We start from the raw sequence: 27,752 nt of genomic DNA, 5'->3' as shown, positions 1-27,752 counted from the left end.
ACCTTAACATATTGACATTTGGCAGCCATTTTGAGCGCCACTTTGGTTATCTGAGGTTGCCTACCTACGTTGGCGTATGGTCTTATTATCAGTTGTATTTATCAATCTTAATATTGCAATAAATTACATTGAAATTTATGTAAACGCTCATACATATGGATACTTTTTGGTGGTTGTTTTGTTCCCATTTTGAAAATAAAAATCAGCCATATTGGCTGTGTGGCATAGGTTCACAGTTTGAAATAGCCGGCAGATATGTACCTAATACAAAAGAATTGTCTTGCTTTTGTGAAAACAAATACACAATTTTGCTAAAGATAACTGTTGGTCAGAAGTCAACTCACCTGACAGCGATATAAACGGTTGCGTGTGTCAAGAAATTAGTATCCCACATATCATTTGTTACATTTCTGTTTGTCAAATCATGAAAATTATATATAAAAAAATAAATACTGTACAGCTGTACATACATGCCAACTTTTATCGGGGTTTTTTTGAACGATTTTGTTATTTTCATTAAAATTAGTTAATATGCAAATGAGCTAATTTGCATGTAGTGAGTTAATTTCATAGATAAATACATTGGCTTCAATTTAATACCATTTTCTCACTTGTTACCTCAAAATGGCAAAGATATGATGCCGTATAAGTGAAATTAGTAAAACTGCACTTAATGATCTTTGATCTGATATCTTGACCTTAAGGATGACTACCTGTAATAGGCCTCAATTTCACCAAAAGCGTACATACAACTTGATAATGTAAGCTTTGAAAATGTCAAACAATAGAAATAAGGTGCATATTGACAAGTTATATAGTGACAGAAGTTCTCAAAAAAATTCCTTTAGATTACCTCCCCTGATAATTTTGGTTTTTCATGAGTTATCTCCCCTGAAAAATAGAAAAAATAATTTTCTCCTTTTCCCTACGGGGAATTTTAGATTTCTTTTTGATATTTGTATCAGTATCATATAATGCAGCTTTCTACCACAAAATTTTCTCGAAACTCAAGTTCAGATTCTCATTATCAAAGAAATTATATATTTCCAATAGGCATCAATGTTAACTTCAGTACCGATTATCTCCCCAAAAAATGATAAAATTCGAAAAATCTCTTGGTGAAACGTTTTCAATTTTGAATATCTTTAAAGTGACCAAATTTCATTTAAATATTACCATCCAGTTACAAAATATAAAATATGGCTATTACACCATGTTATCCTTAATTTGACTATAGAAATGTGACTACCGGCATCAATGAACTACTTATATCATATACTTCACATAAAACACATAAACATCTTCGCGAAATGCCTAAGTAGGTGTTTTCCAGCCACATATATGACAGTAGTTGGTAAACTATTTAGTTTAGCTTTCAAAAGTGAGGAAACAAACTTGGTAATATTTATTTATCTATTTATTTATTTAAAACTACAGATGTAGTAGTATTTATCTATATTTTCATTCATTTATTTATTTACTTTTTTTTACTTATCTTTCGCTACAGATGTAGTATCTTGTCGAAATTTAACTGAAAGTAGTGTCCCTAGAATCGTGAACGTCTGCATTGCATAGCATGTATAGAGTTTCAAAAGTTCTGCAATAGCAAGTTGCAAATCAACGTATACTTGGCTCTTGTTACATGGAGAATGGAAATCTACGATCATGCACTAGACTGTGTTATACAGAGGTTCTCATTGTCAAAACGCCACTCGACAATTTTGGCATGCAGTCACCATGTCATGATAATTGATATTTAGCGTGTTAATTATGACTGATATCACTCTACTGAACATGCTGTCAGGTCTCCGTTAAAAATAACAATAAGCCTTTTTCAGCAAGTGATTTCTTCTGCACATGTGTATCGGACAGTTCTGTAAAGAACCCAACACACGCTGAGTGCGACCGAGTAAGTCGCGTGCTCTGTTTTATTATTTTTTTTTTCAAAATTTGCTAAATTGTGCAGATAAACGCCATTATCGTTTAAACTAATACGTATTTTCTTTCGTACATGTTAATAAGGTACGTATGATGAGATTTTATCCGACTGTCGATAAAAATACGAGGTGATGCGGTCATTGAAATTATGCAGTTCTATCTAAGTCTGATTACTACAACCAATCTTCCAGTTTTACTGATATCAAAATAAAGGATCAACATCGGATAGAGTTACATTTGAAAAGTTTTCCATATGAAACATTATATATTATTTAATTTCGTCAAATTGTTATGACATTTGATATGCGATGCCATTAATATTTTAGTCAAACCGAAAAAAAAATAATAAGCTGTTAATCGGACCCATCACCCTAAATCAGTTACGAAATTCTATGTCGACTTCTGTTTTATTGCAACTACATGTCCGATTGATTTCTACACCTGAATGTAGTATTCATCCATCAAGTGACCACCTTGAAATTACATTAACCTCTCACTGATCGAGAGGTTGGGTTCGAGCCTTGCATATATATATTTATGTGAGAAAGTTGGCAGTTCCTTATTGATGACGGGAGTCTAGTTTTTTCCAGGAGCGACGTTTACGTAAATTTGCCAACCGATATAAAGGAAGATTTATTGAAAACGGGCGCTAAACTCACGAAAATTAATAAATGAATTTCCGTCGTGAGCAGCTTTTTATCAAGGAAACTTACTAAGTCAAGAATCCCGAATAAGGTTTTAATTCGCTATAAAAAGTCAAATGACGGAGTCAGGCACTTTGTGGTTTAGTTTAACGTGGCACCGACACAAATATAGGTCATGTGGCGACTCTTCATCTATGATACTGGAGGAAGACCCTAGGTACCACTCCGTGCACTGTTTCATCACGAGCAGGCACCTGGGTAGAACCACCGACCTTCGGTAAGCCAACTTGATGGCTTCCTCACATAAAAATAACAACGCCCAGAGCTCGAACCCACTTCGATAAGGAATTTGATGTCAGCGACATTATCCACTCGGTGATTCCAGCACTTAAGGCTTTAACTTCATGTACAACGGCTACAGAACCGGAAGTTGAATCGTGAATGAGTAGGATCTAACCAAATATAATGTTCAATGTACAAAATAAAAGATTTCAGTTTATTCAAACTTGCCTCCAGAAACGCTAAACTCTTAAACACAAAAATCTGTTTATTGCCCTTTTAACTTGAGTAATGTATATAAACAGGACATTCATGTTTAAATTAAATATTTTATTTTTGTAACATGAAAAGTGATGTCAATCAGACTATGATTTATAATAGTTACAAGCGATAAAAATGCACGCGTTGTTTATATAATTATGTATTTTTATGTATTTTGTTTATTTTTTATGCTGCGCTGACATAATTTGCATTTTGTAGTGATGCTATAAGGGATTAATGATTTTTATCAACTTGTCACAAGGAAATTAATGGACATTGGTGACAGAATAAATACTTTTATACGTGAAATAAATAGAGATAGTGCGATGTTATCAACAGCTGTTGAATAGGGCAGTTTTACCGGCTGAGTATGTATGGTAAATGTTACTTGCATGATATAGAAATAAATGAAAATGCCAGACAAGTAATGCATGTACAACAAAAATTGACAGTGCTTATCCTGTTTCAACTATATGATGAACAAGAGCTGTCGGAGGAAAACAACGCCCAGCTATTTGACAGTCTTGTGAATTAATTGAAAATTAAAATCGAATTTGTAAAACGCAAAACAATGCTATAGAACCCACAAAATGCATATCAGCTCTTGACCATGGATTGTTCAATCCACTCCCACTGGCAAGTACCGAGATACCATTTCAAATACAAAACTTAACCCCAAAGTATAAAGTAGTGTTATGGAACCTTGTGATTCTCTGCATGTCAGATCTTTGCAGTGAACAAGTATGTGAAGTTTAAATCCATTCCCATTAGTTGGTAATGAGACACCAGTCCACATACAAAAATTTAACTAAACATTGCTAGAGGGTACTGAGACGCAAGCCTATATTGCAACTCAGTATGTATACAGACTTTATCAAAAAGGAAAAATATGGCGCGAAAAGAGAAACAAACGTTGAAAATAACGGATTCGTATAGTTCGAAGTCTTGGCTCTGTAGAAATAAATTCCTATCTTTTGATGCATGTGTTGATTGAAATCATTTACCTAATCTGTTCTTGACATGTAAGTAGCATTTTCGTCGTAAAAAGCAGAGCCTGTCAAGGAAAACAAGACATACTTTCGTCATACTGCAATGACAAAAATCCTCAAGAAAAAGTGACTTAGCCACAGACTTCAATTACCCCACCCTCCTTTCCCACCCCGGTGTGTGCTTTCAGCCACTGGAAGTTCATTTATTTCATTTAGAACGAAGAAGAGCGGCTCTTTTTTATGTCAGTACCTCAGTTAACTGTATATGTTGTTACATTCGCTCTAGTGTCAGCTCGAAGTGATATGCAGTGTATTCGTCTGATCTTGCCTCCCTCCCAGTATGAATTATCGTCTGTAGATTTTGCTTCGTACACAAAATTTAATCTAAACATTATTAGCCTTATAAACACGCTAGTATGCGGTCGTTGTCAATTCAACGCCTTGGACATTTGTTGAATGTCGTATTATCGTCCCACCGAGGCCGAAAACCGCCTATTAAAAACAATCAGCTGTTACGGAATTACATACTGAGTAACATTACATTATTGATCGCCCCTCGTACTTTATTTGCATTATAAAGATGATACATGTATGAAAGTTTATTAAAGTATGCAGTTCATTAACACCCCCTCCCCACCCCCGTTAACCTGGTACTCATTGCCAAGCAATTTATATGATATAGACTGTGAAGGTAATACAGGTTTCTATGATCCAGGGCACTGGAGTCAATCAATGGTTATGTTACACCATGAACACATTTGCAATGATCCCTAATGACATGATGATTATTGTAACTGAGATATAAACTGCCCAGCTCTGATTGCGTATGTCCAGTCGTTAGAATCAGAGGTAAGAGATATTGTATTCTTTTTCTAGAAAGTACTATTAGAGAGAATTGGTTTTATGGTCATCCGCCTAAAATTAAATGATTCCTACGACTGATGCAAGTCTGGATGATCTCCTTCCAGGCGACATCATAAAAGAATGGAACACCATGAAAAAGTACCCTATCCAAGATGTGTGGCATAAGTTTTCATACATTTTTAATATTCTAACCAAACAACTCCGTATGACTAAAATATTGCCCATGAACATTCATAAAAATCATTTACAAATATGAATTAATGCAATCACTATGAAAGCACAACGTCGTTAACATCGTTGAAATATGATCGTCATGCGCCGGGTCCATGTAAGGGACTGTTTTTGAGAAGGCGTAACCCCTATATGCATGGTCTTAATCACGTAAAATTTGCAGAGCATTTAGTAGAAAGATTGCAAATAATAATATTTCTTGTTTAGCTTCATTAAAGTATATAAAAGCAAGAGAAAATGTCTATGTTATTTTTGAAGAGCCCTCCTAGTATTGCTTACTGTGGTTATCGCTTATCATTTTCTGCACGAATTAGTTGCGCACAAAATATTGTGATAAATATGACATGAAGGAGCGCATAGTTTGATGTTAGATCTATACTTTATTATAGAATGGGCTGTGATCATTATCTACAAACAATTGTATTTGAACTTTAAATCACCCTTTCTTGAAACAAGTAATATTACTGGATGTTAAATCATTTTTCTACAACATAACAACTAATGTCATTTTACTAATAAGTCAACCTTTCTCACATAAAGGACTTTTCTTTTCCATATAATACTAAGTATATAACATTCATATTGCCGACCAAATTTCAGTTTGCTTGTACTTTTTTTATCACAGAATCCATTCATAGGCATGTCTAAGTTTAGCTTAAAATCAGAAATAAAATTTGGAAAGTAAATCCCTCGGAAGCACCGAGAACAATGCAAACAGTGAAAATTGCAGACTAGGTTTGATTGAGTCTGTTCATGAGCAGTAATGGAAAATGCAACACTGCCCACGCCCCCTAGCACCGGCTTAAGCATTATTCAATCTTCAAATGTAAATGAATTGAAATCAATGATCCCGAAGGACCAGAAAATATAACAACACTGAGATGAAGTCGGGGCGACTTTTTACGTTAATTTCGTATTTAAATTGTTAAACAGCTTGAACAGAAAGTTCAGTTTAACAAAAATGACTGTACACGAAATTTAGAAATTTATTCTCATTACACATTTTGTAACAGTTTTCCAAAATTTGGTTTGGAGGTCGTTTCGTTTGCCAAACATATTGTATACCACAATTATGGGCATTTCATGTAAGAACATAGATTTCATCAGCGGAATTTCAAAAAAATGTCTGAATGAATATTCAAATTAAAATTTCTATTATTAACAGTAGACCATATTGTCGAGTTACAATTAAGATTGGAACAGAGAATACATATTTTTGAATGACATTTAGAGATTGAATGAAATATCACATGTAGCACCTGTTTAAATGTTGTATTTTCTAAGAAAATGTGATTTAATTGGTGAAATCTGTAATTTTAAATCATTGTTGTAAAGAGTTTTTATAGTTCTTCTAGAATTATCTAAAAAAATTGCAAATAATCATCGATACTTTAGCTAGTAAATGCGGAGGATAAGTATTTACTAGAGTTGTTCAAGCAAGCTACATTTATCTATAAAGAGGCTGAAGAAGATGCAGGATCGAACTCGCGACACTGAGATCCGTAGACCAACGCTCTTACTTACTGAGCTAAGCGGGCGGCAAATTAGTGAGTAATAATTAGAATATTATATAATGTAATATTATATGATCTGGAACAATAAATTCATACATGAGTTATAATTAGAAGTTCTCTGCGTACAGGATTAATGTTTATTACAGTTAAACTATAATGTCATTTTTTTCAGATCAAGAAACGTGCGATAGTTCTGTAATATATTTATAGAAAATTGTACTTGATCTGTAAGACTTATGAATATTCAGTGTAGTGTAATTGCTTTATTGCTATTACACAAAGTCGGAGGGAAACACTATTGTTGTCTCATCTAAAGACCTTTGAAAAAGTTAAATGCATTATAGCTTTTATTTAATAACAATCTTCTTCTGTTAAATAAATTATCTGGTCTCTCTTCATAACTGAACAAAAAACAGTCAGTTGCTACTACTTTTCGTAATCTTTCCATGTATTCAGGAGAGACTGTAGAATATGCTTGAAGCATGGCTTCATGTCTCTGATTGTTAAGATCGTTACCTTCTGTTCTAGACGACTCAATAGCAGTTTTTAATGCTCGAAGAAAGTCGTCTTTCGTAATCAATTTTATATCTTCCTTGCTGTATGGGAAATCTATGGTTTTTGAAACTTGTCCTGTTATTTGATAATAACTCCATGCTCTAAGAAATATGTTGTAGTGTGAGATACTAGATCCTTTAACAAGCAATATGGTTCGAAATAAATGCTTTACAGGTCCGTAAAGTGTCCATTCTCTAAGAGATGACACAATGTCTTCGGGGTAATTTTGTATTATCTTTCTATTGTTGATAGTCTTTAAAATATATTCAAAGTCTTTATTCAGTGTCTCTAAGTGCGCGATGTAATCAAAATGGAATAAACACGGATTACATGATTTATGGTGCATCGGTCTGACATGTTCATCTAAATGGTGACCGCTTTCAAATGATTCAACAATATACCTTATTAACTCTGAAAAAGTTAAGTCGTGTCCAAAGTTAAGACTATCGGAGGAAATATTCGACCTTGATAATTTTATAATCTTAGTTCCCCTGTAAATCCAGTCTTCTTTCGGAAAATAAAAGATATTACAGTAGGTTGAAAACAACCGCCCGTACGGCTCACGAACCACCATAAATGAAAAAGCATCTTTCATTATTTTACTTGCATTCACATTTGACCTAACTATTGATGCCATTTTGACCAAACAGTCGGTATCACAGTTAAAAATTTGTTTCATTATTTCAAGAGTCGTAGTAGAAGCGCATTTATTGATACGGCAATAAAGACATTTGTAATTTGGAGACATATGTGCACGAATAGCTATTGTATAATTATCGTCCGTATACCCTAGATGTCTGCATGCTTTTTCTAGAGATTTCATTCGTCTGGCGTTGGCATCTCCTGCATCGTTCGTATCTCTTTCAGATGTCATTTGTTTCTGAAAATGGAAACAAATAAAAAACTATACTATTTCTTTCAATGTAATACTAAAGGATATAAGGATATGGTATGTAATACCTGGAAATGCAGTATCATATAATAACTAGTCGAATTAGAACTAAATAGCTAGCCGAATACACTTTAAATATCAAAATTTCACTGAACAATTTTGAAATACGGTCTGAAGTTCTACAGACACGCCCTGCTGCCTATGACATAAACCCGTCTATGTGTCAAATATACTGAACAGCTAAAGAAACTATCCAAATGTATAACTGGTATATTCTGAAATAAAAAAAAATGATTTTTCAAATTTGAATTGTTTCTTTTTATACCAAAATTGCACTTGAAGATTTTCACGTGATATTTTTTTTTAAATCAATCAACCATGAAGTCAGTAGTCCAACAATAGCCGTTTGAAAGGCTATATCTTCTGCGCGTCAGTTGCATTGTAACGTCCCAATTGGGCGCTCAAGCTAAACTTTATTCAGTCGTGCGGTGCAACAAACAATATTTTTAAAACTTTTTGCTGTTTTCCGTTTAGTCAATTATCAATATTTCCAATAACAATTAAAATTCACAAAAAACATTGTTAATTACAGGCGCACGTGAATTTCGTGCAAAACGGCTATTGTGGGACTACTGACTTCACGGCTGATTGATTTTATAAATTTTACATGTGAAGTTTTTCAAATGTGTAATGTGATAGGAAAACACATGTGATTTATAAATTAAAGATTTTTGATACAAAATACCCCAGTTATAAAACTGGATTGTTCCTCTTTTGCTGGTCAGTATAGAATTGCTTGCTTGTAGAAATTGTAAAGGCATATGGAAACAACTGAAACACAAAGTATTTGACAAGGTCCCGGAAACTCTTGCACCTGAATTAGTCCCAGATCGCATGTCGCATTCCTATGTCTAGGAAAAGAATTAAGATATTTAATCAGACCGGACATTTGATTATGTGCAAGCGTTCCTAAGTTTAGATTAAGTCACGCATAAGCCATGACTTCAGATTGAAGTTGAACCTTAAGCCTTAAATTTATGTCAATATGCAATGGTTTGAATCAGTTGGCACCTCCAGCATTTTGGTTAAGAATTCTGGTAAATTGCCACTGACAGATACCAATAGAACAAAGCAAATATTGAGATTTTGTAAAACCTTCCTTTACTTTTTTAACATATTGTTCAGGTCATTAATATGAAGGGGGACATAATCTACACATTGCCGCCTTAAATTCATAAAGACTATTTTATCATGGCTGGTAGGTTCATAATAGCGTGTTTAATTTCAAATACTTGCACCCAATTTTCCCAAACTTTGAACATTGAAGATTTATAATTCCCAAAGCAAGCAGGCCCAGAAGACGAGGAAAATTATGTGGTGTCAATGGCGTAAGTTGGCTAAAAGTTGGAAATACATTGCTAATACATCGCTACATTAGACCCTAGACGATAGAGGAAGGGCAAGTTACAATGTTCAAAAGTAGCTATACTCTCTTCTGGAGAGAAGGCAGTGTTTGTAAGTGTAGAAATCAAACGTATTACGCTATCCAAACAATTTATCACAACAAATCAATTTAAACCTCAAATAACTTCTAGTGGAAGAAACCCAACAAACAATTATGCTATGACCATTTTGGTCCTTTATGAGTCAGACGAACTCAATTTTGCGTTCGCAGCAAAAGACAAAGAATGCATTGTCGGATGAGCATCAATGACGGACTGCTAATCATCAACACAGCATTTAGTAAGTCGGACTGCAATAAAATAAATTAATGTACTCAATATCCAAAGACTGGATCCTCATTTTTTATGTTATCGCCGTGTAAGCCAGCAGTCAGTATGCAATTAATACAAAGATCGTGTGCAGTGCAGAGTCCTGGAACTAAATGTTCACTGTCAAGCTAAACCTTTTTTTTTTTAAAGGGAAAATACAAATTATATTCATGTATGCCATTCAAAAGTAAATGAAAACAAAGACATCCTTTAAAACGATCTGAGTAGCAAACTGGCCGCTTCAGAAAATAATTCATCATTCTTTACAGGACACATTTCACCCTAAAGTTTATAGAAGTTCTAAATCAAGCTCCAGGGAAGCGTTACAATTAGATAGACGCGAACGTTAGAATAAATGAATTACCCCATTGAAACATAAGCTTTACCTTATTAACCAACCAGATGTCGCATTAATCAGTAGTATTCAACATGAAATATGGGTTTAAACAGCTGATGATGCTGTACAAGTATTTCATGAACCCATTTCTGTTCCTTAAGGTTGATGAATTAGATGTGATAACCGGGCATTCCAAGATCTTGAAAAGTTGGACTGATATGAGCCCGGTTCTTGAACTTCTCAACGCTATAATATATATAAGTTATAGTTTTCTCCTCAACAAAGAAGTTACAAGTTTTTACCACCTCTGAAGTAACTAAGTTTCTTGTAACAAAAAGTCAGACAAAAATGACAAATCCACACATTATTTCAGAAGTAATTTAAACAGTTCCTATCCATCTTTGGTAAGTTTATACTACAGCTCGAACTGAAGGTTGTTTCCGATCATTCTTCTGTACTAACGTGCCAAAAATAAACAAATCAATGGCAATCTCATATCTTTAGAGTTTCTGAAACGCCCTTGCTTGATCGTGCACCAGGGCCTTGGTATGCAACCAGAAAGAAATTGTGAAATAATCCGTACAATCACTTATTCTTTTTATATGTGTTTGCGCCTTCATTAGAAACAAATAGAAAATAAGACAGTACAGATAAAAAACGCATATCAAATAATATAATTTTACTGTGACTTTTTTCTAGAGCTCTTTTAAATGTATACATTTCAAATTAAAAGCAAATTTATATGAAGTAAAAAAGACGCTAAACCCGAACAACTATAAAAAACAATAGAAGAACAAAAACTAGAAATACATTCTGCATCCCCACGGGCAGAATGTCGACCGAGCCCGCCAGGTGTCTAAAAAAATAACATTTATTATACTATTTTGCTGTCAGAAATATTTACACTAGCACCTGTATTTGCATATATAATTCTTTTGACAAATAATGAATATATAATATATATAATACAGGCCCACTCATAACTCCTTACAAGGTGGAGATAGGTCAAAACACGCCAAAAAGTTGACATAACTTGCATGTTGTACCACAGCAAAGTGGTCTCAATTTTTCCCTACGGCAACTAATAAGCAATTTACAATATCAGCTATTTATAGTAACATCAAACAGAAATAATTCTAAAAACAAGATTGCCTCATGGTGTTGAACATTTGTGCAAAGCTACTTCAAAATCCCCTAACGTATGAAGAAGAAATGATTCAGACAATGTCATTATTTTATCTGACGTTTGACCTTTAAGTGTGACCTTGACCTTTGACTTAAGGACCTGGTTACTGCGCATGACATTCCGTCTCATAAAGGTAAAACATTCATGCAAAATTACATCAAAATCCAAACAAGCATAAACAAGAAATGTTCCGGACAAGCTTCAATTTGACATTTGACCTCCAACTGTGACCTTGAAGAGAAACATTGGGTTTGTGCATGACACGCCTTTTTAATTAGGTAAATATTCATGCCAAATATAAACAAGATTGGTTCTTACATGTAAAGGTTATAGGCCGGACAAAATCGGACAGACGCACGGACGCACGCACATACACCGAAAATGACGACTACATGTATATTGAGCTCACCGCAAGCCGGTATAAGATTGAAATGTCAGTTGATGTAATGTAAAATCTACCTAAAGGTATGCTGAAAGGTACCAAAGGTACCATAGGTAAGTAATGCATTAACAATAGTTATTTCACCAACTGAACATCTGCTTTTTAAGCATTAAACTGCTCTTAACTGGGATATGTCTGCTGTCCTCACAACTGCTCGGTATAGGTTGCATACAAATACCAGGAATAAAGTTCACTTAAGCCCTTTATGGTCTTCAAAATTTAGAATATTTTTGTAATACTCAGAGAACTTTCTTTTGTTTGCTACCACAATATTTATTCTGTATAGTGAATTAAGTTTTGCAGTAACAAGTTAATTTTTTTGATGAAAAATGCTACTGAATATTTCAGAAATCATTTATTCGATAAAAAAGCACATTTTTAACATATGTAGGTCACATAGGTATGTTTTGAGCGGTGAGCGCACCAAGGGCCACAAAATATTTGACCGTAGTTTGGGCAGCTTCTTTCACAGAGTTTTTAGTCATTTTTTTTTATTTTGGTCAACAGATGTGCTTATAGTAAAAAGAATACATTTTTTCAAAACTTAAAGGTTTCCCATACATTTCATGTTAAAAGAACATTCATATAAGTCAGATATTTTGTTTTATAAATTGTAAAATATTTATCTGCGGATGTCTCTAAATTGCTTATTATACTTTTAGCATGTGTAAATGTTGAGTTCTGTTCAACCCGGGGCTAGAAGGCGTGGACGGTAGCATGCATTTCCACTACCGTTCATGAACAGTCTCAATCAAAAAAGACAAGGAAGAATATCCAACAGGGAAAGCCACGTTCAAAACACGCAGCCTCCCCAAAGACACACACGACCCCCCCGCCCCCCCCCCCCCCCACCGGCACACAACACAGAAAATAAAACACCAAAGGACAAAACAAACAAATAAAGAAACACAGTGGGGCACCGCCTTGGAACGGTCAGTGGCAAAATCACCACTGGGGAGTTTAAACCGGTTTATGGTGCACCTAAACTCACTCTTACCCCCACCATGTTCCAAAATTACAAGACAGTGTAAATAAAAATGATCCCCGCCAGGTGAAATCCTAACATACGTAAAGGCAACAGAAGGTATGTTATGTAAAACACAAAGATGCCCTTGTAAATATAATATAAAAATGCAGTCCTTAAGAACCTAATACGCATGTACTCAATGCCTTTGCAGAAGACAGAGCAACAAGGAAAACACCCTTAAGGGCCCGACGAAACAGGCCAGAAGACAAATATCAAAATAGTTCAGTCCTGGTGGGATTTAAGAACTACTAATCATAGAGTCTTCCACCTGATCCGTCAGACACAATCAAAGAGGAAAGCGTAGCGTCCAACTGTAAAAGGGTTGAACACCAAACATGCGGTATGTAACATTTTCGTTTTTGTCGTGTTGGGCGATCTGTGCAGTTTCCACTTATCTCTTATTTGATAAAATAATACTTCTTTGTGAAAGAAAAATTGTTCTTCACACCATTTTGATACATTCAATTTATGCAGTTTGGGGCAAAAGTAACACTTCTCCTGTATACAATTTTGTTAACTTATTTCCTACTTCAGATATAGCTCACCTTCAAAGGTCTTGATTTTGCCATTGTTTCGTATTGTTTGGTCACGTTTGGAGTAGTTTGAGATACTTTTAACAAGAGGGAAAATGTTTAATATTTTCCAAAGATATCTCGGAAATGTTTTGAAATATACAGTGCAACCTCTCCAGAGCAACACCCTTTGGGAAATGCAAATATTGACCTCTGTTGAGAGGTTGTTGCTCTATAGAGGTTAAATTGATAGTAAATTTCGGCTATGGGAAAATTTGATAATGTAGAGAGGGCCGCTCTAGAGAGATTGCACTGTATAAGGTAAATGTGAGGTAACATTTTAGAAATTTCTTGTATCTTGTATCGTATCGTGAGAATATCTAAAATATATTTAAATACACAATACACTCAACGATTCTGGAATTAAATACTGAAAAAGATCAAAGTCTACAGCCAATGTTCATCAAATGATATTTCAACCGATACTATACACCTAAAAGTAAAATCGACGTTTTTTTTTTGCATAGACTTGTCATAATTTGAACAATGTTTGTAGAAGTCCACTGTACAATATTACATCTAAACTCTGTGCATAGTGATTTAAGGCAAGAAAATTTTTAAAAAGTTTCTATACAATGTATATATAAAGTTTATACCTATTCTAGAAACCGCTGCTTTTTGTTTTTGTTGTTTAAAGCAGTAGTCCTCAGTTTCTAACACACTCGCAAAATACCCAGATTATAGAAACATAAATATGGGACTACTTTTACACGTCCAGAATATCTGTGTGATGCGGTCACATAGAAATAGAAGGAGATTAAAAGTTGGTAATTGATTAAGCGCTATTGCCAGTTGCTAAAGCACTGGCAATAGCTCTAAATCAACTACCAAATACTTCTCAGCATAATATCAGCGTTTTTGGTAATATAATGCCATTTATCAAGCAATTTCATATACGCTTTGTTATATGTCCAAGGGTTGTCGTATACGATTACCCGAGGACAGATAAATAGGCTAATATGAAATTGCTTAATTAATGATTATACAATTATTTAACTATCGACTGTTGGCGGTTACACTATAAGAACTCTGTGAGTTACCTTATGGCAGATATGCACGTTCAGGTGAAAAAATGACAAGTTGTTTAGACATATTTCATTAATTATAATCATGATTTTATCTAGTAAAACAAAATCAGTTGTTTGTAGGTACTTGAGAATAATTTTGAGAGATATGTTGCATATTGAACTTACCTTATGTTTAGGCATATCTATTTATTTGCTTTAGTAAGTGTCATATCATTTGAACTGTGATATAAAATGCATTGGAAGTCATTTCCTTTCAGGCTGCAGACAACGAACTTACACTCTTGTTTGCCAATTTATTCGTTTACTTAACAGTGTGTGAATAGCTATTAAAGCTGGATAATCAGATTTTGGCCATGTAACGGATTTGTTCGAAACTTAAGCATCTGATCATTTACACTCATTTATGTTCACTTAACACTAATACAAATTAGATTTTCATTGGAGGTATTTTTAAAATTTCATTTTCCTATCCTGGTAGCCCAACCGAGATAGAGTTATTTTATCATAAGTATAAATTTGATAAACATGCTTTGCCTAAGGAAATGTATAAATATTAGACATATTATAATATACTTGTAAAATATTTGCATTAAAAAATATGTATTTAGATGGAATTCATTAGAAACGCAAGTTTGAAAAATTATTATTACCTCTCTTTGCCTATCTTGGTTGCGCAACCAAGATAGATTTGATATAAATGAATTAAGAAGCTACACACAGCTTTAAAACTTGCATTTTGGTTCAGATTGTTCAATAGTTGGTATGTCTATCAAATGCAAATGTAAAACTAGACATTGTATCGAAATAAAAAGAAATACCCAGCTTTTTATATACTTTCATATTAAAGGGTAGTAATTACAAAATTTTATAAAAATAATAAAATATACATTTCAAATAGGAATCTAACTCTATGTAATCGGTCTTTTTGTTCCTTAAATAATTCTCTACCAGAATATACAAAAAGTAAAAAATGTCATTAAATTTTGATTAAATGTGATTGACCACCTTTAATTTATCATTGTACAAATTGTCCACACGTCTGTTAGAGATAGGTGTCATATTTCTGACAGTCACACTACAACGCATACCACAAAAGCGCAGACAGCCATGCACCAAAATCAAACACACAACCATACCCAACCATACCCAACTAAATAACTTAGATAGTAAGACACCGGTAAACAACCGCATAATTACAAAAACACACCCATATAAGCAGGAAAAAAGCAACCGTGCACCGCCCCAGGAGTACGGTAGCCAGAGTAGACAGGCACGAAAACTTACTAAAGTAAAAGTGGGATGTGATCCAAAAAGTAGCGCAAATGCTAGTGGAAAGGAGGAGGCAACATGGGGAGCAAGGAGGAAGAAATCGATTATAACAAACAAGAAAACATACGCAACAGACAATTCAAGACGGACAGAAAACCAGTTGAAATTAGGGGCACCGCCCTGGAATGGTCAGAAACCTACATAAAGGAAACTGGGTGGTTTAAATGTATATAGGGCATGCCAGCCTTACACTTTAGACTATGTTCGTACCCAATTTTAAACAGTATATTATTGTTATTATCATTATTATTTTAAAAGAACAACAACTCTGCGTAATGTTTCCTGCTAACATTAAGTATCAAGTTACAAGTGTTAACTTCAAGAATGTTTCAAGCACAATGTTCAGGTGTGTTACGAGAACTGCTCACTTTAAATTGTAATAGATTGTAGAAATTGTAGGTTTTAGAAATAGGTTCTAATAGCAGAAAACAAATAGATACTCATTCAAACACCATGGCTGCATAGGGACAGAATAATTTTAGTGTAAATGTTAGAACTCTTCTGATACTTACTTATTAACAGATGACACATATATTCAACCATAATTATTTGACCTTCAAACGATAAAAAAGGAAAAGAACTAGCTGACAATCCAAGCCTTGAAAATCTGTTGAAGTTCAAACAGCGTTCAAAGAGTACTTTCAAAAGTACCAACACTTTAAAAGTGTCAGGAAAAGACATCACGGAAAAGAGCACATTTCTGTATATACTTTATGGATATCATTCATGATATACTGGCATTAATACAGGCCACAGATATCAACGACCTAGATGTGCATATAGAAGTTTCGAACAGAACAAGTTGTGCCCCACTATCACTTGCGTCCAATCAGCTGAACGATGTAATGTATCTACCTGCTTATCCGTTAGTTTATACTAATTTGTTTTAGCTCGATTGTGATGAAAACTTCAAGCCTATTAGTATCATTCTCGAGTCCGCTTCCTGGAAAACCAGTACTGGTGTCATTAGAAAAGTCACGGTTATGACCCAGTGGGGCTTGAAGCCACGACGCCTGCATTGAGCCGACACCTTATCCACTAGACCACCGCTCCCCTATCTGTTAATAATGATGAATCTTGAGGTAACCCACCCTTGTGCAGAAAAGGTTTTGAGAGTTAATGGCTTCAGTGAACAGACTATCAACCTTCATTCCAAGAGAAAGGGAAACGTCATAAGTTTCAGCAGAAAGCATTCTTTATACTGCAGGTATTGTTTGACGCAGCACATGCCAGCTTAATAAGTTGGAGCTACACAACCGAAAGCAGACATGACTTCAAAAGACAATTCCACACACAGACAAAGAAGTGGAACTTGTGCAGAACAAAGCCGATTATGCGGATGTAAAAGAGTGATGACAGATGTAGAAAAATCCATGTATCCATTCAAAGTAGAAATTGACAATAATAGCCTTTACGTTAAAAAAATCAAAGAAAGTGACCAGCTCGCAGAATAGAATGGCTCAGAATAGGGCTGAAAGAAATGTGTTTGGATTATTCGTGATATTAATTGTTTAACACGCATGATGCGGACATAGAATTTCCTGTGTCATTGGCAACATCCAACGGAATGTTGGCAAAATCCAACGGAATGACAACAAAGACAGACAAATCCAAACTATTATAAAACGTTGAAGGAAGTATCGAGAAGCGCATGATGCAGACATAGAATTTCCTGTGTCATTGGCAACACCCAACGGAATGTTGGCAAAATCCAACGGAATGCCAACAAAGACAGACAAATCCAAACAATTATAAAACGTTGAAGGAAGTATCGAGAAGCAACAAACCATTCTTTGGTGGCCTATATCAGCATAAGATAATCATAGACAGTTTGAGAAAGTTTTTGTGAAAATACACTGCGAAAAAAGGGTCAATATACGGGAGTATACGGTGCCTTATATTTCGAAAATACGGGAGTATACGGGATGTGTGTTACAAATATAAGGACCTAATATACGAACTCGTATTCGGAACATCTAGTATACGGGAGGTCCGTATATTTGTCATGCATGAAAAATGGACTCTTGCAATTCATAGATACTAATAATTTTATCTGTTAAATGATGTGAAAATTATGACCAATAAAATGACATGTGGACAGGGATGACGACATCATTTAAGTGTTAGAACGCACCATACACATTTCGTCGCGAACAGAAATCAGATATCATTAAATGTGCCTGTTGATATTTAATACAAGTTATCTACAGTGTTTTATTTGCATTTCCTGGTTATATTACGTTAAAATCTATCTCCTAAATTATATTTAATATAAAATGCATGGTGTTTATAGTGCCGTCACACGTTGTCCGGCCAATCCTCACCTTATTTTGAAGGATTGTCTTCAATCTGACATACAGTAATGACATAAGTATGGGAGAGACATTTTTCAATAGAGATTTTACCTGTCACAAAACTTCAAAAGCACACAAAGTGCAGTGATGAAATCTAAATAACACTTATCCATTTTATTCCTACCCAAATGTCAACTACATCCACAGTATAATTTAAACCAAAGCTACCGTTAACGTAAACTATGCTAAATCAGTGTTCTTTAACCTGTCCGCCATTACGCAATTCTCCGTGTTAAATTCACAATAAATCTTTTGTACAGTTTTGATAAAATATATCAGAGTGACATAACAGTCGCGTTGTTAAGTTTATTTTTTTTTAATTTAATTTCAAACATCTCTTCAAACTTTGTGACTGAACAAGTTCTGAACGATATATCTGTCACTAAACGTTTTAATTTTTTTGGTTAAACAATCTGAAGAGTTTCTAGAATTTCCAATCTCGCGGTCAGTATAATATTCTTAGACAAGTAAAATATTCACCATAAACGTCACATCTCTTCATGTTAAAATAGATATAATGCATCTCGGTTTTTAATTCAGCAGTCCTGTATTAAAGTATGAAAATAGAAAATTAACTGTAAATCTGGATTTAAAATTATCCAAATCTCATAGATTAACCTAACTGAAATATAATAAATAATATCAGAGTATCAATATAATTATGAAATAATTTATAGCAAAGCAGTGCTTTATCACTATTTATACATGATGGGCGGTTAAACATCGAGCGTAATAAATTATTTCGGAAGACCTATAACAGCTCGAGTGCATAAATAGTGATAAAGCACTGTTTAGCTATAAATTATTTCGATTCTAATATGTTTTTTATCCTAAGCACCGCGGCAATAAAGAAGTTTTCCGCTGTCGTTACCAATAACGCAATGGAGGGTTTAGTGTTTAATGCGGGTTAATAAATATACAAATTTCATCGTAAAAATTAGGTAAAACGTCTAATTCTCATGTGTTTCCGCAACATTATAGTCTGTCAGTATACGTAGCATGTACACCATTAATTTCAATATACGTAAAAAAGTATAATTGAACCGTGCCATGAGAAAACCAACACAGTAGATTTTCGACCAGTATGGATCCAGACCAGCCTGCGCATCCGCGCAGTCTGGTCAGGATCCATGCTCTTCGCTTTTAAAGCCTGTTGGAATTAGAGAAACTGTTAGCGAACAGCATGGATCCTGAGCAGACTGCGCGGACGCGCAGGCTTTTCTCGATCCATGCTGGTGGAAAACACAAACTATGTTGGATTTCTCATGACACGGTTTAATAATATATTTTATTGTTCTTGTCGGACGATCTGGAGGCCAGTGCCTTTTTTCTTTTTTAAGTATTCGTTTAAAAATTGCGTTATTTTTTTAATTTATTTTAGCCCCAAGATTGCATATAGTTACATTAAAAATAAAATAATTTAATTGTGTCAAATGTTCAATCACCCTTTAAATTTCATTGTGTATTACAATATTGCCTGAGGATAAGAAATATCCGTTTCAAGATGGGTAATAAAATATGTTACCCCACTTGCTACAAGTGATAGGTACTTTATATGGTTTTATGCTTTTTGCATTGTAATATACATATCGCTTTCCTTCTGCTGTCTTTATATCGTCTTTTTTCTTTCTCTCGGAGATTTAGCTTTCATGATTTTTACACTGACGGAGGAATCAGTACAAACTATTACCCAGCCTTACAATTTAAAGTAATAAATTATCGTAATGGACATGTTAATAGAGTTGCATATACTGAGTGAATATCGAACAGTAAAGATCCTGACCCAAAATTCACGAAAAAAATTAAGGTATCATTATTTTTACTGGGGTAGGGTAAGCGCAATGGTAAATAGATCGAGTTCTTAAATGGTGATTGCCCCCCCCCCCCCCCCCCCCCCCCACCCACACGCTCCATTTATCTTATTCTTATTTTTTTAATTTTTTTAATTTTTGGAATCGATAGTGAATGAAATCATGTACGCTTTTATATATATATTTGCTTTTGTCGGACGAACTGGAGGCCAGAGCCTTTTTTAAATATTCGTTTAAAAATTGCGTTATTTTTTTTTAATTTATTTAAGCCCCAAGATTGCATATAGTTACATTAAAATGAACTATTTTAATTGTGTCAAATGTTTAATCACCCTTTATATTTCATTGTGTATTACAATATTGCCTAGGGATAAGTAATATCCGGTCAGTGTTGTTTCAAGATGGGTCATAAAAATATGTTACCCCGCTTACTACAAGTGATAGGTACTTTGATGGTTTTAAGTACATCATTTTGCGCCCTGCTGAAAAGAAGACGTTTGTGGTCATACTTGAAGATTTTACAGCTGCAAAATGGAGAAAAACAGAGAACTCAAATAAAAAAAAAACAAGAGCGCCGCCAAGCGGGGCAATATACGCCCGAATGCTTACATCATAGGACGGGTGCAAAATTTTACGAACTTGACTGTTGTAGCCCCAAAGGACTGGAATAACAAAAGGAAAACTTCAAAAAACAAATCTAAGTCCACAAAAAATATTTAAAGTCTACAAAAAATCCTTATCAGGTATAGGTATGTAAAAATACACCTTAAAATTGGAGGTACCATCCATGTTGTACCACAGGAAAATGGTCTCGGTTTTTCCCTACGGCCAATAATAAAAAAAGTTCAAAATAAGCTATTTATAGTAACATAAAATGGAAGTAATTTAAAAAAAAGTACAAAAAAGAGATCTGCCAAATAAAAACAAGAGCACTGCAATGCAGAGCAATATACACAAAGCAAAGTCATATATGACAGTTGACTTTTATGTGTGACCTTGACCTTGAAGCGAGTCATCCAGAACATTCGCTCTGCACATCGTTACAATGTGGTGAACATTTCTGCCAAGTTTCTTTGAAATCCTTCCAGCAGTTCATGACTTACAGAGCGGACACGAAACAAACTGATATGACTTTTGACCCCTAAGTGTGACCTTGACCTTGAAGCAAGTCATCCGGAACATACGCTCTGCACGTCGTCTTGGTGTGGTGAACATTTGTGTCAAGTTTCTTTGAAATCCTTCAAGGGTTTCAAGAGTTACAGAGCGGACACGAAACACTCTGATATGACCTTTGACTCCTAAGTGTGACCTTGACCTTGAAGCGAGACATCCAAAACATGCGCTCTGCACATTGACTCGGTGTGGTGAACATTTGTGTGAAGTTTCCTTGAAATCCTTCAAGGGGTTCAAGAGTTACAGAGCGGACACGAAATTGCTAACGGACAGACGGACAGACGGACACCAGCATCATAACATAATACGTCCCTTCTGGCGTATAAAAATACCAGTCAATCGGAAATATCGTCAACTTTAATTTGTGATAATGGCATAATTGTCCGTTGAAAATCGATCGGTGAAGCATATTTAAAATAACGGACTAAGCTGAGCAATTATTTATTTTTTGTACATGTATGGTCCTGAAATTAAATGTTTGTTTTGGGTGTATAATATGTAACGCTTTCTAAATATGTTAGATACCATATTCATATTTCTAAATATTACTATTATTTGACAATAAATAAACTTTTATATACATATTCGACTTGTTCCACATTTCACTTTAATATTAATTTAAATTTTATTCAAGTACATCATTTAGTAAACCGTCCGCCTGTAAATGCATCAGATAAAATTATAATGACTAAAGCTATTACTTGTCGATTTACTCCACCCCCACCCCCACCGCCATGTTACTACAACAACAACACTTAGTAAGGAAATCGACGAATTGGATATTTGTTCTATTGACTTGAATGATAGGTAAAGCTGTCCCGCTTTATCGGTTTTAAAGATGTTACTAAAAGATGGCAGAAGATCTATAGTATGTATGTATTTTCCGTATTTTTATGTCAATATAAAATTCTTGAAACTTTCAGATTAATAATCAAATTCTACATAATATGAATTTTTATTATTACCAACCTTTTTTGATAGCAAATACTTTGAAAGATAATACGCATCACAACCGCTTACATTTTAGTCTAGAGAAAAAGCTTTATTTTGTCAATTATTACCGGTACCCATTAGTCTGGTGGTTTTAGTGACAAAAGTGCTCTAGAAATCATTTTATGAGGGCCGGCATGTTAATGCCCGAAGAAAACATATTTGTTGAAGCTTGAACCTAACTGTTTTTTATAGCAATGAAATTCTGATTTTGCAACGTTTTTTTGTAGCCTTTTTTCAATGTTTATGTACTGGCAATTTTTCTGGAAAATTGTACCCTAAATGTATTATGAAACTATTTTTAGTCACTTAGAATTGATGCAAAGCTAAAAGAGTACATGACTAATAGAAACAATGTCTGAATTTAGGGTCAAAGGTCGTGCACTTTATCTATTTACACTGAGACAATGTCATCTATATACACTATTAATTTGTTATTCAAAGTAATAAATAGAATTCATTCAAACTTCATACAAAGATTAAGGACATTAAGGAAAAGTGCTTTGTACAAGTACAATAAATTTATCTAGCTTACTTTTTGAATTATTTACCTTTATTAAACTTACATATAACAGTTCTTTTCCAAAGAATAACTCCAAATTTAACCAATCTTTTTTGTTGAAATTTTACACTACGATAAAGACCACTGAAAGAAACTGAAGTGTTTTAAATGATGAGTCTATCTCGCTCATTTTTTAAATTATCTCCCTTTATAGAATGTAGTTGTCTGAACCATATTGTTAAACACTAAATGACATTACTTTCTAGTAAGTGGTCTAAATAGTACTTATGTTATTGGCATCAGTTGATCGTTACAAGCTTTTGTCAAAAGGTTTGTGGTATCCTACTTGCGTAAGTGATTGTTCAATTATATAGAAAATATATCAGCAGATGGTCATAACCAATACTTTAGACATAAAGATTAATATTTACCGTAGTATGTACTTGTTAAATCAGACCTCAGCTCGTTAGCACGTATGCTATCATCAATATATATCTTGCACAACACAACATATCATCTTTGATAGTTGTTTATTTTTAATACTCGAAACAACAAAGGAAACACCGTGTAATATGCTCTACATTAAATTTTATTTAACACAATATATAATATATATGTAACAATATAGAACAAATGACTCATTGAGATGTATTTTTAAACATAATATAAATACAGCAGTATCTAAGATTGGGTTTTGTTGGCCGCTCGAAAAAAGAAGATAGAATTGTTCAACCGAAAGGAGACCAGGCACGTCAAAGCAATACAACACAACTATAGGGCTATAATTAACAGTGCAATACCAAACAACTTCGAACTGACACTAACACCACTGAACGATACGGTAGAACTGAAGTACGCCAGAACCGATGGCTGTGCATTGCAACGACGGAGCCAGTGGTGCCACATGTCAGGGACCAGCCGCCCGCAGGTAGCTATAAACGGTCGGCAACTAACATGCGGACCCCTGCGTGAAGGTAAGCACATAGTTGCATGCAAAGGGTAGTACACCAAAAGAGGATGGATGTGCCTTGCAACGATGGAGCCAGTGGTGTCACACGACAGGGACCGACCGCCCACAGGTGGCTGCAAACGGCCGGCAACTATCGTGCGGACCACTGCATGAAGGTAAGCACAGTTGCATGCAAAGGGTTACTGTTTAACAATGAAGCACCGAGTAACGTGGCAGATGTACACAAGTACACCAAAAGAGGATGGCTGTGCATTGCAACGACGGAGCCAGTGGTGTCACACGACAGGGACCGACCGCCCGCAGGTTACTGCTAACGGGCGGCAACTATCATGCGGACCACTGCATGAAGGTAAGCACATAGTTGCATGCAAAGGGTTGAGAACGCAATACATAAAGCAATACAAGCAATACCAAATAGATTTTGCCTAACACTAGGGCAAAACCTATTCAACCCGAGCCACCTAGCCACGAACTTGATTTGAAAGCAATACGCCAAAGTACGGTGCTTAAGACGGGATATGGCATTTAGCCTAGCTTTACAGCAATAACCTGACGCGCCTGATCACCCTTCGGTATGCACAATTAGAATTTTTCCGTGACAAGAGCGACATTTAAAAGAAAGGAAAATAAATAAATAAAAAAAATAAACGTGATTGAATAAATTGTTTTAGATTCTGATAGAAACATCATCCTTGAAATGATTAAAGGCACGTATCTTCAAATTTTAAATCACAAAAGCACATAACGCAAATTCGTACAATAAATACAAAACTGTCTATCTGTTTATAATCCATAGTTAAACTTCGTATTAATTAATCAGCTCTATATCAGTTCTTGGAATAAAAAGGCCCGTATCACAAAACAGTTTATCAGATGAGTATGTAGGAAATGTCCGTCTTATTGATCACATACTTATCGAATACCTGCATTACTGCACCCACGGTGGAATAAACTATGTTGAAAAGGTTCTCCATACACGGCCAGTTGATGTTCACTAGAGGATATTCCTTGATTTATTAACGACTTACAATGTTCATGTCGTTAACAGATTCGTACGTCAGGTATTTTCTGTTGATACAGGACCCTTTCCATAACCGCGTTTATAATCGGTCCTACAACAATACAAAACTACAGAAAAACAGTAAAAATGTTCATATCAAAGACACTACATGATTCTGTTGTATGACTAAAGACTGCTTTTAAACAATTTATGATCCAAAGTACCAGAAACGCAATAATAACTATAGTTCGTTTTTGTAAACATTGTGTTTGTAAACATTAAATACAACGTTTTGTAACCTTAACTCCGGCTTCCATAATTTAAAGTTTCTAATAAAGAAAAACGTGAGCTCAAGCTAAAACTAAACATAATCAGAAAGTAGAAAAAATCATTTTGTAAGTAGAGAAAGTTTAGTTTGAAAAACTGTAAACACGCATGACCTAGTAAACAACTGTACGGGGTGTGGCGGGCGGGAAAGTTTGTGTTGGCTGTCAAGTTTAAACGAGTTAACTGAGCAGATAGCACGAGATTTTCGCTTTTATACGGCTATACGATGTACATGTCGCATAGCTGGTACCCTAATTAACGGATCAATAATACAACCAAACCAGTCGAAAAATGGAACAAGTAAAACTGCCTAGTAACGAAAAAAACGCCAAAGGGTAGTACACCAAAAGAGGATGGATGTGCCTTGCAACGACGGAGCCAGTGGTGTCGCACGACAGGGACCGACCGCCCACAGGTGGCTGCAAACGGCCGGCAACTATCGTGCGGACCACTGCATGAAGGTAAGCACAGTTGCATGCAAAGGGTTACTGTTTAACAGTGAAGCACCGAGTAACGTGGCAGATGTACACAAGTACACCAAAAGAGGATGGCTGTGCATTGCAACGACGGAGCCAGTGGTGTCACACGACAAGGACCGACCGCCCGCAGGTTACTGCAAACGGCCGGCAACTATCGTGCGGACCACTGCATGAAGGTAAGCACAGTTGCATGCAAAGGGTTACTTTTTAACAGTGAAGCACCGAGTAACGTGGCAGATGTACACAAGTACACCAAAAGAGGATGGCTGTGCATTGCAATGACAAAATAAAGGAGACTGAATTTTTGACGACATTTGGATAAAATCCTTAACCGCAATACCGGACATGTGTTATTTCCATGTCGAGGTATTTTTAAGAGAATGGGGCTTCCATTCAGCTTTTTTTGTTAAAGTTTATTCGTACAATTGTATAGATCTAACTTTCGTCATTGGCGACATTCAAAGTAGTCTGGCCAAATACTTTTTCTGATACAAGCTTGTTTGCAGAAACTAACTCGCTGACCCGAAATAAAATAAACCATACTAAACCAAAGTAAAAGGCGTTTTAGAGAAATTTTACTTCATAGATGTTATTGCAAACTTGCCACAAAGAATTCAAAACAGCTACCAATACGGGCTTAGTAAGTGGAGCCGTATTATCACGTGTCATGCAGCTTCTGTGGCAGTCTACAAGTATTTATTATTATTATTACTATTATTATTATTATCAATATTATTATTATTTTAATTAGCAATATACGACCTAAGTCATAAAATCCGTTAAGTTTATTATAAAAATCAATACCCGCAACATAGGCTGAAATTGATTTCGGCAATAGGCCTTTCTCAAAGAAATAAGATACTAATAAAACAATGTGTTGGACCGAGATTAGGTCTTGTTTCAACAACCCGTAAGAGGAACGATTTTTTTTTATTGTTTTATTTGTTTTTTATTATTTTATTATTATCAGTTTTCTTTTAGCGTTAACAGCAGTGTTGTAAGTTGCATTAGAGTTAAAGGTCCACTACTAATACCCGAGCGAGTATTAATGAAAACGAGAGTTTTAGCTGCGACTTTCTATTTACTGAAAATATGAGCCACTGCATCGGATCTGACCAAGTAGTCACGAATATGTTCAAGAATAACTAACAGATAAACGAACAAAAATGCCAATTTCAAACCGAAATTATGTTTTCCGAAAGCTAACATGAACCTGTCGTGCATCTTCGGATTTTTTTTTTCGGAAGAAACGAGACTATACTTTATAAATATTTAGATGTAACATATATGCCCAAACGATAACGTGATTTTTACAAACTTAGCATAGGAAATTTAACATTTTTGTAACTCACAAAAACTTCATGAAACTCATTCTAATACAGCTATACTACAAGTTTTCGGGACGACAATTTAGGCCAACCCGAATAAAAGTGTTTTCACAATTTCGTCAGTTAATATCTTTTCAGTATAGTTTTAAGAATATAAATAAGTAACTATCATACACTGTAGAAACAAAATGTGATTGGAATTTACTACTCTCACACGCTATTTGTAACAATAACATGTTAATGTTACTATCGAGAAAAGAGGAATTGGGTAGTGAAGCCATTATTCGTGACAAAATAGTTGTACTATTTCTGAATCGTATTGACTATAGAAAAAACCCTAAATAACCAGTAAAGACATAATCGACTTTTCTGATAATGTTATTATTATCGTTCTCTATTTATACCTAAGAACACTGATTTATGTACTTATCATGGCTACATTAATTAACTCAATAACATTTTAGACATTAAACACATTGTCTTGGCCTAATATATGCCACTGTCAATTTGAAACTAAAAATTTGTACATCTTAAATTTTCATGCAACGCGTGTATAATTACCATCATGGAAATACAGTTATTTTGTCGCGCGTCTCTTAAGCCCTGCTCCCGTCCTACCTTTTAACTTTAAATTGTCACTGAAAAAACATGAAAATCCTGACTATGAACAGTGACGCCTGTCAAAATAGAGACTATTTTATATAAAATTCTTTATGAAATACCTGTGGTTTTGCGTGCTAAAGTGTGGCATGTGGCCGTTAAATGTTACTGTGGCCTTTTATTGTTATCATGAATTGCATACATACAAAATAATTTGAATAGCCGGGGAACAAGGCTTTGTTTCTCTTGTTGCTCTGTCTTCTGAAAAGGCATTGAGTACATACGTTTTTGGTTCTTAAGGTTTGCTTTTTATATATTTATACACGAGCATTTTTGTGTTTTACATGCCATGCCTTTT

The 27,752-nt window shown here is 34.8% G+C and overlaps 1 protein-coding gene across 1 annotated transcript in view; it reads right to left on the bottom strand.

The window, feature by feature from the left end:
• Positions 1–6,143: 6,143 nt before the first annotated feature.
• Positions 6,144–27,752, bottom strand: part of LOC123543360 (carbohydrate sulfotransferase 14-like) — an 88,242-nt gene continuing 66,633 nt past the window's right edge. Inside the window, exon 3 of the mRNA XM_045329437.2 lies at positions 6,144–8,155. Coding sequence (XP_045185372.1) covers positions 7,031–8,155 — 1,125 coding nt within the window. The 3' untranslated portion in view covers positions 6,144–7,030. The remainder of the gene's footprint in view (positions 8,156–27,752) is intronic.

This window comes from Mercenaria mercenaria, chromosome 2, assembly GCF_021730395.1.
Source record: "Mercenaria mercenaria strain notata chromosome 2, MADL_Memer_1, whole genome shotgun sequence".
In the NCBI taxonomy this organism is placed as follows: domain Eukaryota; kingdom Metazoa; phylum Mollusca; class Bivalvia; order Venerida; family Veneridae; genus Mercenaria; species Mercenaria mercenaria.
Note: the sequence above shows the minus strand (reverse complement) of the source record. Positions and strands in the feature narration are given on the sequence as shown.